At 39.1% G+C, this 11,980-nt stretch overlaps 2 protein-coding genes across 2 annotated transcripts; both read left to right on the top strand.

Annotated features, from left to right (window-relative positions):
- The first annotated feature begins 1,376 nt into the window (after nt 1-1,376).
- On the top strand, nt 1,377-5,765 carry LOC111459860 (probable fructokinase-7). Its single transcript, XM_023102950.1, has 7 exons — nt 1,377-1,525; nt 3,105-3,322; nt 3,429-3,641; nt 3,733-3,930; nt 4,937-5,077; nt 5,208-5,324; nt 5,421-5,765. The coding sequence occupies exons 1-7, from the start codon at nt 1,504-1,506 to the stop codon at nt 5,556-5,558; spliced, it is 1,047 nt and encodes a 348-aa protein (XP_022958718.1). The 5' UTR covers nt 1,377-1,503; the 3' UTR covers nt 5,559-5,765.
- Nucleotides 5,766-9,635: 3,870 nt separating this feature from the next.
- Nucleotides 9,636-11,331, top strand: LOC111459727. Its single transcript, XM_023102753.1, has 4 exons — nt 9,636-9,729; nt 9,835-9,896; nt 9,970-10,458; nt 10,828-11,331. The coding sequence occupies exons 1-4, from the start codon at nt 9,636-9,638 to the stop codon at nt 11,329-11,331; spliced, it is 1,149 nt and encodes a 382-aa protein (XP_022958521.1).
- Nucleotides 11,332-11,980: the final 649 nt, after the last annotated feature.

Here is an 11,980-nt window from a genome sequence, read left to right on the forward strand (position 1 = left end):
AGCGTTAATACTATATTCTTATGAAATTTAAAAAATAGTATTAACATTTTTTACTTTTATAAAAAAATATTAAAAGATAGGTCATGTGTTGCCCAATGCTGTCTATTGATACTTTCTAGATTATATCAAAAGTTTCTTAGGTTATTTTTTGAAAATTTATGAGTAGTTTTGAAATGGTGTATCAATAATTAATTTTTTTTATTTTTTTTACATTAAATGTTTTTGAAATTTTAAAAACAATTTTATGGTTTTTTTTAATTAAAAATATTAATAAATTTTTTTTAAATCCAATCGTTTTTTCCAAACACTTAAAAAAAGATTAAAAGTTATTTTTTTAAACATTTTTAAAAAATATTTACTAATGCAAAGTGAAAATGTAATTTTTTTTTAACAATTTAGTTTTTGATTTTTTAAAAATTATATTTTAATCATTAAAATATTACTAAATTTATAGTAAGTTTTACATTTTCGATAAATATTCAAATTTCCATTTAAAATTAAATAAATAAACAAAGCTGGGCTTCATTTTTATTATTGTTTATTTTTTAAAAAATATATAGACACTAACTTTTTATAAAGAATCTCGACATTAATTTTTGTAATGAAATCCCTAAATTAAGAAATTTATTTAAGTGTAACTCAATTCATTTATTGAATATATTATGTTTCTAATTTCTTTACTTTAAAAAATTAAATTTATTTACATTTTAAGAAGAAAAAAAAATAGTTAGAATATATATTTTAAATTTTGGAAACTTCTAGTTTCCAGAAATTATAATTAATTTAAATATTATTATAGTCAACAATTTAATTGTACTAGTCAAATTGAAAAGAAACAGAAATAGTGTCTGAAGTGTTCACAAAATTCGATAACCTAACATATCCAATCAACTCAACATAATTTGAACGGTTTGGATTGGGTTACGAACTTATAAGCTGGGTTGCATTCAAATAAATGAAGACATATATATATATATATATATATATATATATATATATATATATATATAATTTTATAATAATTATTTATTATTTATTCTCCTACCATCCTTCTTAAAAATAATTTAAAATTAGAAATTTTACCCACTAATATTTTACTCTTATTAAAAAAAGAAATTGAAAATTTTCTCACAAAATTAAAAGATTTTTAGTAATAGGACTAAATTTTAGTGTTGTTTCCAAGTATGAAAACCAAATTTACCATTTATCAATAAATAAATAAAGGTAAAAGAAGCAACACAAAGAAAGCCGGTGTAAAAAAACAAGAAGGTAAAAAAGTCAATGAAGAAGAATCCCGCGGTAAAATTTTGTCTGTGGGTGCCCACTTTTTCAGCCATCATCACGTTCTACCCTTCTTTAACCATTCTCACATCTTCTTCTCCCATTCCTTCTCCTCTAATCGAACCAAACCAAACCAAACCAAACCAAACTCCCTCTCTGTTCCTTCTTCTGCAATTCTTCTTCCACTCTTCCCTTCATTCAATCTCTCTGTAACTCCCAACAATGGCCAATTCTCTCTCCCCAGGTATGTTTTCGATTTGATCCGATTTGGGTTCTTTTTTTTTTTAGTTCATTGCTCGATTCCCTCTTCTGGGTTCAGCTCAAACACTGTTCTTTATGATCTTTCATTGCATTTTCTTCTCGACTTGATCTGGGTCTGTTTTTGTTTTTCGTTTTTGTTTTGGAATCATGTTTTGAATCTTTCTCGGAGTCTTTTGTGAACTGTTTTTTTGTTTTTTGTTTTGCTTGTCATTGGATTTCTCGACATTTTGTTGTTATGCTTGTTTGATTCTTAATGGGTTTTCATTGTTTCTTTTAGCTTTGCTGAGATTTGAGATTCGTTTGTTGTTGATTATCCCATGATTCTCATTCTTCTGATTCTATTTGTCTCTAATTCAATGTGGTTGCGTGAAGAAGAAGATAATTGAAGAGTTTCTGATTAGTGTAGAGATTTTGATTCAGTTTGAGGGAGTTTGCTTTGAGTGTAAATTCAAAATTGCTCTGGCTATTAATGTTCTAACGTAAATTCTTTTTATAGATTATGTATTGATTTGTGACTTGAAACCAAAGAATTTTAAGAAAATATGAGATGTTTGGTGAGATTTCACATCGGTTGGAGAGGAGAATGAAAATCCTTATAGGGGTGTGGAAATCTCTCCCAAGATGTGTTTTTAAAAACTTGAGGGGAAACCCAAAAGGGAAAGCCCAAGAGGACAATATCGGCTAGCGGCGGGCTGCAACATGGTATTAAAGTCATAGACACCGAGTGGTGTGCCAGTGGGGACGCTGGGCCCCCAAGGGGGTGGATTGTGAGTTCCCACATTGGTTGGAGAGGAGAACGAAACAGTCAGCATGTTTTAAAAACCTTGAGGGGAAGCCTAAAAGGGAAAGCCCAAGGAGGACAATATCTGCCAGCGGTGGGTTGTAACATGGTATTAGAGCCAGACATCGAGCGGTGTGCCAGCAAGGACGCTGGCCTCAAGGGAGGTGGATTGTGAGATCTCACATTGGTTGGAGAGGAGAATAAAACATTTCTTACAAGGGTGTGGAAACCTCTCTATAATAGACGTGTTTTAAAAACCTTGAGGGGAAGCCTGAAATGGAAAACCCAAAGAGGACAATATTTGCTAGCGGTGGGTTGTAACATGGTATTAGAGCCAGACATCGAGCAGTATGCCAGCAAGGACGCTGGCCCCCAAGGGAGGTGGATTGTGAGATCCCACATCGGTTGGAGAGGAGAACGGAACATTTCTTACAAGGGTGTGGAAACCTCTCCCTAACGTACGTGTTTTAAAAACTTTGAGGGAAGTCTGAAAGGGAAAGCCCAAAAAGGACAATATCTGTTAGCGGTAGGTTGTAACATGGCATTAGAGCCAAACACGAGCGATGTACTAGCGAGGACGTTGGGCCCCCAAAGGGGGTGGATTGTGAAAACTTCTCCCTAGCAGACGCGTTTTAAAAACTTTGAGGGGAAGTCCGAAAGGGAAAACCCAAAAAGGACAATATCTGTTAGCGGTGGACTTGGACGGTTCAAAGACATAGGAATGCTCCAAATTTTGAAATGTTGTTCCGAGTGTTGATTTCAAGGAGATTGGCTTTTACAGGTATGATTAAGGATCTTTCCAAAGGATTTGAAGGGAAATGTGAAGCTAAAGACTCCCTTGTGGTTTGCTTTGGGGAAGTTTTGATAGATTTTGTGCCAACAGTGGGTGGAGTTTCACTTGCTGAAGCTCCGGCTTTCAAGAAAGCCCCTGGTGGTGCTCCTGCTAATGTGGCTGTTGGCATGTCAAGGCTTGGTGGCTCCTCAGCTTTCATTGGCAAGGTCCAATTTCACACACTTAAACTCTTTACCTTCAATCAAACGGTTGAATCCTCGAACGTTTTTGATAGTTCGAAGGCGGTTGCCTCCATTTTTCGTTATGTTATAGGTAGGTGATGATGAGTTTGGATATATGTTGGTAGACGTTTTGAAACAAAACAATGTGGATTGTTCTGGAGTGCGGTTTGACCCGAAAGCAAGAACAGCTCTGGCATTTGTCACGCTTCGAGCAGATGGTGAACGCGAATTTCTTTTCTTTCGCCATCCAAGTGCTGATATGCTTCTCACCGAACGTGAACTCGAGGTTAAAGTTATTGAGCAGGCAAGTCTCGTGTTCTTCTCTAGAGCTCGTGTTCCGTTCACTACACTTTTTTGCTGATATTTCTTGCAAATTTGAAATCGTTTTGATTCAGGCGAAGATCTTCCATTATGGATCAATTAGTTTGATTGATGAACCAAGCAAGTCAGCTCATCTAGCTGCACTGAAACTTGCAAGAAAATCTGGCTGCCTTCTCTCTTATGATCCCAACTTGAGATTGGCTTTGTGGCCTTCACCGGAGGCGGCTCGAGATGGCATCATGAGCATCTGGGATCAAGCTGACGTTGTTAAGGTATAATGTCTGATTATGAAGCGTTTTGGTGTCTGCTTATGTGAGATCCCACATCGGTTGGAGAGTCGAATGAAGCATTTCTTATAAGGATGTGGAAACTTCTCCTTAGTAACCGCGTTTTAAAATCGCGAGGCTGACGACGATATGTAACGGGCCAAAGTGGACAATATCAATCTCACATTGGTTGGAGAGGGAAACAAAGTACCCTTTATAAGGGTGTGGAAACCTCTCCCTAACAGACGCGTTTTAAAACTGTGAGGCTGACGGTAATACATAACGGGTCAAAGTGGACAATATTAATCTCACATTAGTTGGAGAGGGGAACAAAGTATCCTTTACAAGGGTGTGGAAACCTTTTCCTAACAGACGCGTTTTAAAACCATGAGGCTAATGGCAATACGTAGTGGACCAAAGTGGACAATATTAATCTCACATTGGTTGGAGAGGGGAACAAAGTACCCTTTATAAGGGTGTGGAAACCTCTCCCTAACAGACGCGTTTTAAAACCGAGAGGCTAAGGGCGATACATAACGGGCCAAAGCGGACAATATCAATCCCACATTGATTGGAGAGGGAAACAAAGTACCCTTTACAAGGGTGTGGAAACCTCTCTCTAACAGACGCGTTTTAAAACTATGAGGCTGACGGCGATACGTAAAGGGCCAAAGTGGACAATATCAATCTCACATTGGTTGGAGAAGGGAACAAAGTACCCTTTACAAGGGTGTGGAAACCTCTTCCTAACATATGCGTTTTAAAACCATGAGGCTAATGGCAATACGTATTGGGCCAAAGCTGACAATATCGATCCCATATTGGTTAGAGAGGGGAACAAAGTACCCTTTATAAGGGTGTGGAAACCTCTCCCTAGCATATGCGTTTTAAAACCGTGAAGCTGATGGCGATACGTAACGGGCCAAAGTGGACAATATCTGCTTAACGATGGGCTTGGACTAGTGTGAAAATTGTATAGCATTCTTTTCATTATCTCGTAAAATTTATGCAGATAAGTGAGGATGAAATTACTTTCTTAACTGGTGGAGACGATCCGTATGATGATAACGTAGTGTTGAAAAAGCTTTTTCGTCCGAATTTCAAGCTTTTAATTGTGACCGAAGGGCCGCACGGCTGCAGATATTATACTCAAGTAAGCGTTTTACGAATTCGTTAGATCTTTCCCTTTCCTGTGGTCTCGTACTTTGACCATAGATCGTTTAAGTTCGAACTCGGAACTTCCTATGTAGTCATTCTTTCTCATATGACAATGTCCTATACAGAAATTTCGAGGCAGGGTTGCTGGTATCAAATCCAACTCGGTCGACACAACCGGTGCAGGCGATGCATTTGTGAGCGGGATATTGTTCGGCTTAGCTTCTGATTTGAGCATCTTTCAGGTTCCATTTGTTCTCGCCTAATGCATCAAAATGATGATGTCTTTTACTCCTACATACTGGTTCATCATATTCACATAAAAGAGTTACCTCTGGCAGGACGAGCAACGGCTCCGAGACGCTCTACGCTTTGCAAATGCCTGCGGTGCCCTCACCGTGACGGAGAGAGGAGCCATCCCCGCTCTACCAACGAAAGAAGCTGTCGAAAACTTGTTATCCAAAGCCACCACTGTATGATAACAACCCTTTTCTTGGTGTGTTTGCTTTGTTTCAATTAGGCCAGTGTAATTTGAGTTTCCTTCTTGGTTGGTTGAAGTAGCTTTGACCTCATTTTAAATTGTTTGCAACAGCACCATGTCTTCTAATAAATGCTATATCCTTCTTTGTTAACTGTTTGAGCTGTAAGCGTTATAAATGTAACATCCCGAGATTTTAAACTATGAACATGTAACATCCCGAGGCTACTGCTAGTAGATATTGTCTATTACGTATTGTCATCAATTTCATAGTTTTAAAACGCGTATGCTAGGAAGAAGTTTCCACACACTTATAAGGAATGTTTTGTTCTCCTCTCCGATTGACGTGGGATCTCACAATCCCCCTTTGGAGGACCAACGTATTCGTTGGCACACCAACCCGGTGTTTGGCTCTTATACCATTTGTGACAGCCTGATACCACCGCCAGTAGATATTATTCGCTTTGACGCATTACGTATTGTCGTCAGTCTCATGGTTTTAAAATGCACATGCTAGGGAAAGGTTTTTACATCCTTATAAGAAATATTTAGTTTTTCTCTCCAACCGATATGGAATCTCACAATTCACCCTCCTTGGGGTCCAGTGTATTCGCTGGCACACTGTCATGTGTCTAACTCTAATACCATTTGTAACAATCCGAGACCACCACTAGTAGACATTGTCCGCTTTGACCCGTTACGTATCACCGTCAACCTCATGGTTTTAGAATGTATCTGTTAGGGAGAAGTTTTCACACCCTTATAAGAAATGTTTCGTTCTCCTCTCCAACTGATGTGGGATTTCACAATCCACCTCCTAGGGGATAGTGATCTTGTTGTTACACCGTCTGGTGTCTGGCTCTAATTCTATTTATAATAGCTCAAGATCACCGCTAGTAGATATTGTCCGCTTTGACCTGTTACGGATTGTCGACAGCCTCATGATTTTAAAACGCATCTGCTAAGGAGAGGTTTCCACGACTTTATAACAAATGTTTTGTTCTTCTCTCCAATTGATATGGAATCTCACAAAACATACCCCTTTTGAGCATTCTTTAATAGATTTTAAAATATGAACCTATCCCTTTTAAACCTATTGTACAAGCTATACGAAGTCTTAGAACTTAACCCACAGTAGAGACAAGTAAGTCAGCTAAAACCACCAAAAAAGGAAAGTACAGGTACACATGAGAGAGTACGACCGTGAAATGATGCAGGTAGCAGCACGGGGAGGTGCGAGCGAGGAACACGGGCAGTGTTTAATGACCAAAGTTATTAGAGCAGTAGAGTTGAATAAAGAGTAGCCAAGTGCTCATGGCCTTCTCTTGTCATTAAAGTTTAAGCCAAACCTGGGTTCATCTTCATTGTGATTCTGCAGAAGAGTACCATACGCAACCCTTGTTTCGTGACGTCCAAGGAGTTGCACTCATGCTGCCATGGCAGAAGGACACATCTTCAATACCATTTGTACTACTAATTCGTCGGTTTCGCTTCGCATTTTCGTCCACCTTTTTCTCTTTCTCGACCCCATTTTTAAATTCTTTTTGAATATCGGACATCTTTAAATAGCTATGTTTGTTTTGCTAGAAAATTGTAATCATGTTCGATAATCTTTAGATAATCGTGTTTGTCTTAATCTATTTAATCTTTTATGTTTAGACATTCCGTTTATATTAATTTTATATGTTCGTGTTTCATAATTTAAATTTATCAATTTAATATAATTTCAGTGTATTAGATTATCTAATATTTTATGTTTATTTTTTCAATTTATATTAATTTTATATGTTATTTTGTAAATTAATTTTGATTTTAAGAGAAAATAATTATATAGTTAATAGCATTTTTTTTATTGAATTATATTTATACATCATAAAAATAGAGAGATAATATTTATTTATTATTATTTTTTTTTTAATATTGGAGGATGATTGTTGAAAAAGTAAAATAAATAAATAAAATTCAAGGGCAGCTTGATCCGAACCCACCGCCAGCAAATATTGTCCTCTTTGGACCTTCCTTTTCGAACTTCCCCTCGAGATTTTTAAAATGCATATGCTATGAAGAGGTTTTCATACCTTTACAAAAAATGTTTCGTTTTCCTCTCCAATCGACGTGGAAATTCACAATCCATTCATCCCCGTTCAAGACTCAGCATTCTCGCTTGCACTTGTTTCTCTCTCCAATCGACGTGGGATCTCACTATCCACCCTAATTTGGGGTCCAGTATTCTCACTAACACACCACTCGGTGTCCACCCCTAGGGCTCAACGTCCTCATTGGCACACCGTCCAGTGTCCACACCCTTTTAGGGCTTAGCATCCTTGCTGGCACACCGCCCAATGCCCACCCCTCTTGGGGGCTCAGTGTCTTCGTTGGCACACCACTTGGTGGTCCACACTCTTACAGGACTTAGCGTCCTTGCTGGCACACCACCCATTGTCCACCCCTTTTGAGGGGTCAGTGTTTTCGTTGGCACACCACTTGGTGTCCACACCCCTACGGGGCTCAGTGTCACGGTCCTACATTCTTGACCGTGCGGCGTCGTGATCTATACACGCTCACGACCAGCCTTAAGGGGAATTAAGCCCCATTATATTTTTCGCCCCGGCTTTGTGGCTTCGTCGGACCTTAGGCGAGGTTTGCCTTCGCCAATCGAACATCGCTTGTGCGGAATCCAAGCTTGTTCAACCACACACGCCGCCTGTGCGTGTATGTTCAATCATCTACGACACATCCGACTTGCCTCTACGCTAGGCCAACTCATTCGGCTCGACCTTGCCTCTGCTCGGGCCAAGGTCTCTCAATACAACGTCGCATCTCATCTTGCCATCTTGATCCCCATCGACAGGGTCCATATGTCTTGACGCCATCCCGAGTCTCGGGATGTCGTCGCTCATCATAACTCGTTCGGTCATGCCATCGAGAATGGGTCCGCGTGTCGTTCGTCTCATCGGGACTTCCCGAACATCCATCCATCCAGGTTCTATCGAGGCATAGGCCCTCCCGTGCCCATGCCGAGTCATTTGCGGATACCGTACCAGATAGCGGGTGTATGTAGCAACCTCCAACACGCGGGCTAGGGCGCAATACCGGCACACCCGTGCCGTCCGGTACTGTCCTTCAAAAATCCATTTCAAAGGAAGTCGCCCCGAGACACTCGTCTCGGCACGCTCGCCCACACTGTGACACATGTATGTGCCACAGGGTAGCTCACTTAGGCCACAGGGCCCAAGGGTGGTGGAGAGCTAACACCATGGTACCCCTATAGTACATTTTGAGCCATTTTCATTCTACGAGGGGTAGACATGATTTTCGTGAGGTGTCATACGGTGTCGTGCATTGTCCGTCCCATGTCCGATTGACACCAAACTTGGCGAGCATTCATATTTCATATGGACGGACTTAACTCCCGAACCGCATGCCCAAATTCCTTCCGAAACCTCGACTTTTGAGGTTAAGGCCCGGGACCCTACCCGGCCCTTCAACAAGCCTATCTTGTCCTTCATGTCAATGCTGATGTCTCTGTTATGCTTGTGTCTCAACATGTCTTCAATGCCCACTTTGCGTGGTGGTGTGTTGGATGATGCATCGTCCTCCTCGATCGCATCATGACATTCTTCTACATTGGCTCGCATATGGCCGGATGGGCGTCTCTTGAGGGACGCCCCTTTGCTTGTCATGGCGTGAGGGTCACAACCTACTCTCTTCATAGTAAGGTTGTGACACTCAGCACGCCGAGACCATACCACTAGGAGGCCACGCTCTGAGGTGAGCAGAAGTTTTGAATCTCACAAATCCCCACCAGACCATACCTCGTATTTAATACCCAATAGGCACTCAGCATGGCAAATTCAAAATAGATACCAAATTGATGACCCATTTTCAAACATTTCAATTCCCCACAAACAAACACCCATGGGACACTCAGAGCTTGGCTCTAAATTTGTGCACTTAAACAGCCTTTACCAGAGACACAGAACCATACAAGCTTAGGAAGAGGCTGTTTAAGTGCCTCTACTTCCCTCCCTCTCCCATCATTTATAAACAAACCAATCCCCATTTCTCTCTTCAAACAATGGCAAGACAATGGCTCTTTGGAGGAACCTCATCCCCCCGCCGAGCCCCCATCGACCGACACCGACACCGACACCACCCCTCTCTACCGAGCTGTATGAACACCCTCCTTCATTTCTTTGATTCCCATTCCTTTCCTTCCACTCACTTAGCCCCCAATAAGCACCAACCATCCTCTTTAGACCATGTTTGTTCTTCAGGTGTTGTAGCACCAAGGAACAGCTTGGAGCAATTGGGTCAAGAACAAAATGAGCAAATTCAAGTAAATTTTACTTTTTGTTGCATTAATTTTCAAAGAACAATGTAATTTTCTAATCCTATGTTTTGAAATGCAGATGGGACTTGAAATCAACACAAATTTTGATCACAATGCATTGGATTCTCCAAGTGTCAAGACTCCAAATCTCTTGGCTAGACTAATGGGTCTTGATATTCTTCCTCAAACCACCACCTCCCCTTCCGCTACACGGTCTCTCCCGAACAGCCCGAGAGTATCCTCGTTGAGGCTATCGGATGTCGACCGTCATCACCATCGACACTCGCTCGATATTAACTTGGACATAGAGAATAGCCAAATTTGCAAAGAGATGAAACAAGAAGAAGAACAAGTGAGAAGGAAAGTTGCACTTGTTGACATTACCAATAATAACAACAAATTGGTGTATGGTAAACTAAAAAATCAAGACGTGACGATGTTTAGGAAGCATAACTCGATATCGACACAGACACCGACACCGACACCAAAACGGAAGCCAAGGGCAACGACTCGAGAAGAAAAAGAAGAAGAGTCTCCTCCTCCGGCGGCCAAAGTCCGTCATGAACAGGTGCTATAATATATATATATATATATATATATATATATATATATATTATCAATTTTATAATATATCAGCTTTTTTCTCTTTATTTTTGTAACTCTTAAAATATATAAAAATAATATAATACAAATTTAATTTAAAAGCTAAGAAAAATAAATCTTGAAATTTTTAATTATAAAATATTTTTAAAAAATAGCTGCAAAATTGAAACATTGTTTTATTTTATTATTATTTTTTTTTTTTGGAAATTTATAAAAAAAAATACGACAATTTTAAAATTTTAAAATTTTAAAATTTTAAAAGCATTATTTTGAAGCGTATGAAAAATATGTTTGAAATTTCATAATTGTACGGGCTAAGTCATTCCCCAAACAGCGATGCCGGTTCCCGAACGGCAAGCAGAGGCCGGCAGCGGAAGAGGTGGGCAGGAGAGCCACCGCGGACGGCGGAGCAGGCGAGTTGAAATACATAAAAAGAATATTAACTTCTCCAAATTGGTTCTCCCCCACCAACCCATTGAACCCATCAATCTTCCACCACCTAGAAACCAGTAACGCCGCCGTGGGAGAGCCAAGGCTCGAGCGGTGGAACAAGGATGATGATGATGAAGTGTTGGGGGAAATGGTGATGAATTGTAGAACAAGGATGATGATGATGAAGGGGTGGGAATTGGCACGTGCGAAATGTCATGTCCTGAAAGACATCGATTCCTTAATCGACAAAGATTTGGGGAAATGGAAGAAGGTGTTGGAATTGGAAGGGGTTGTGAGGACCTTTGAGTTTCATATTTTGGACTCCCTCTTGCGAGAAACTACTGCCACCATTATGTCCCTACATAAACGCTGTCGTTTTGCACCCCATGGATTTGTCCTCACGTGAGTCAGCCTCATCCACGTGATTTTTTTTTTCTTTTTTGAAAAATGTTGATTAATGGAATGGAGAATTCTCGTTTAAATCCAGAAAATTTTATATATAAATGTGCGAATATTAAATTTTAAATTTTTAGAAATTATGTTCATCTTATATTATATTCTTACTCATAATAATTTTAATATAAATTCTATTGAAATTAAAACATTTTCATCCTTCCATTCTCATTTCACTCTAACATTAAATTTTTAGAAATTATGTTAGAACTTTATATTATATTCTTTTTCTCGTAAAATATTATTAATTACAATTTTTAAATATAAATTATATTGAAAAATAAAAATTCAAAAAAAAAAAAAGACAAATATTCTCGTAATTTAGTGAGGATTGAGAATAAAATAGGAGGGAGACAAATTTCCAATAACAATTAGTTACCATCTTATTTTTACTTTTTAGGAAGGTAAAAAAGGAGTGGTAAAAAACAAAATTTACTCCAAAAAAACAAAAAGAAAAAAAAAAGAAGAAATTAATAGATTGTCTCCTAAAAGGTGTAAGAAAGTAAGAAGTTCATTAAAGGCGTTGAAATGAAAATACAGAGTGAACAGTGAAAAAGAACTGCTGCAAACATTCATGAGATTTCATCGCTGCTCAGACCCCA

This window comes from Cucurbita moschata, unplaced genomic scaffold (genome assembly GCF_002738365.1).
Source record: "Cucurbita moschata cultivar Rifu unplaced genomic scaffold, Cmos_1.0 Cmo_Scf00022, whole genome shotgun sequence".
Taxonomy (NCBI): domain Eukaryota; kingdom Viridiplantae; phylum Streptophyta; class Magnoliopsida; order Cucurbitales; family Cucurbitaceae; genus Cucurbita; species Cucurbita moschata.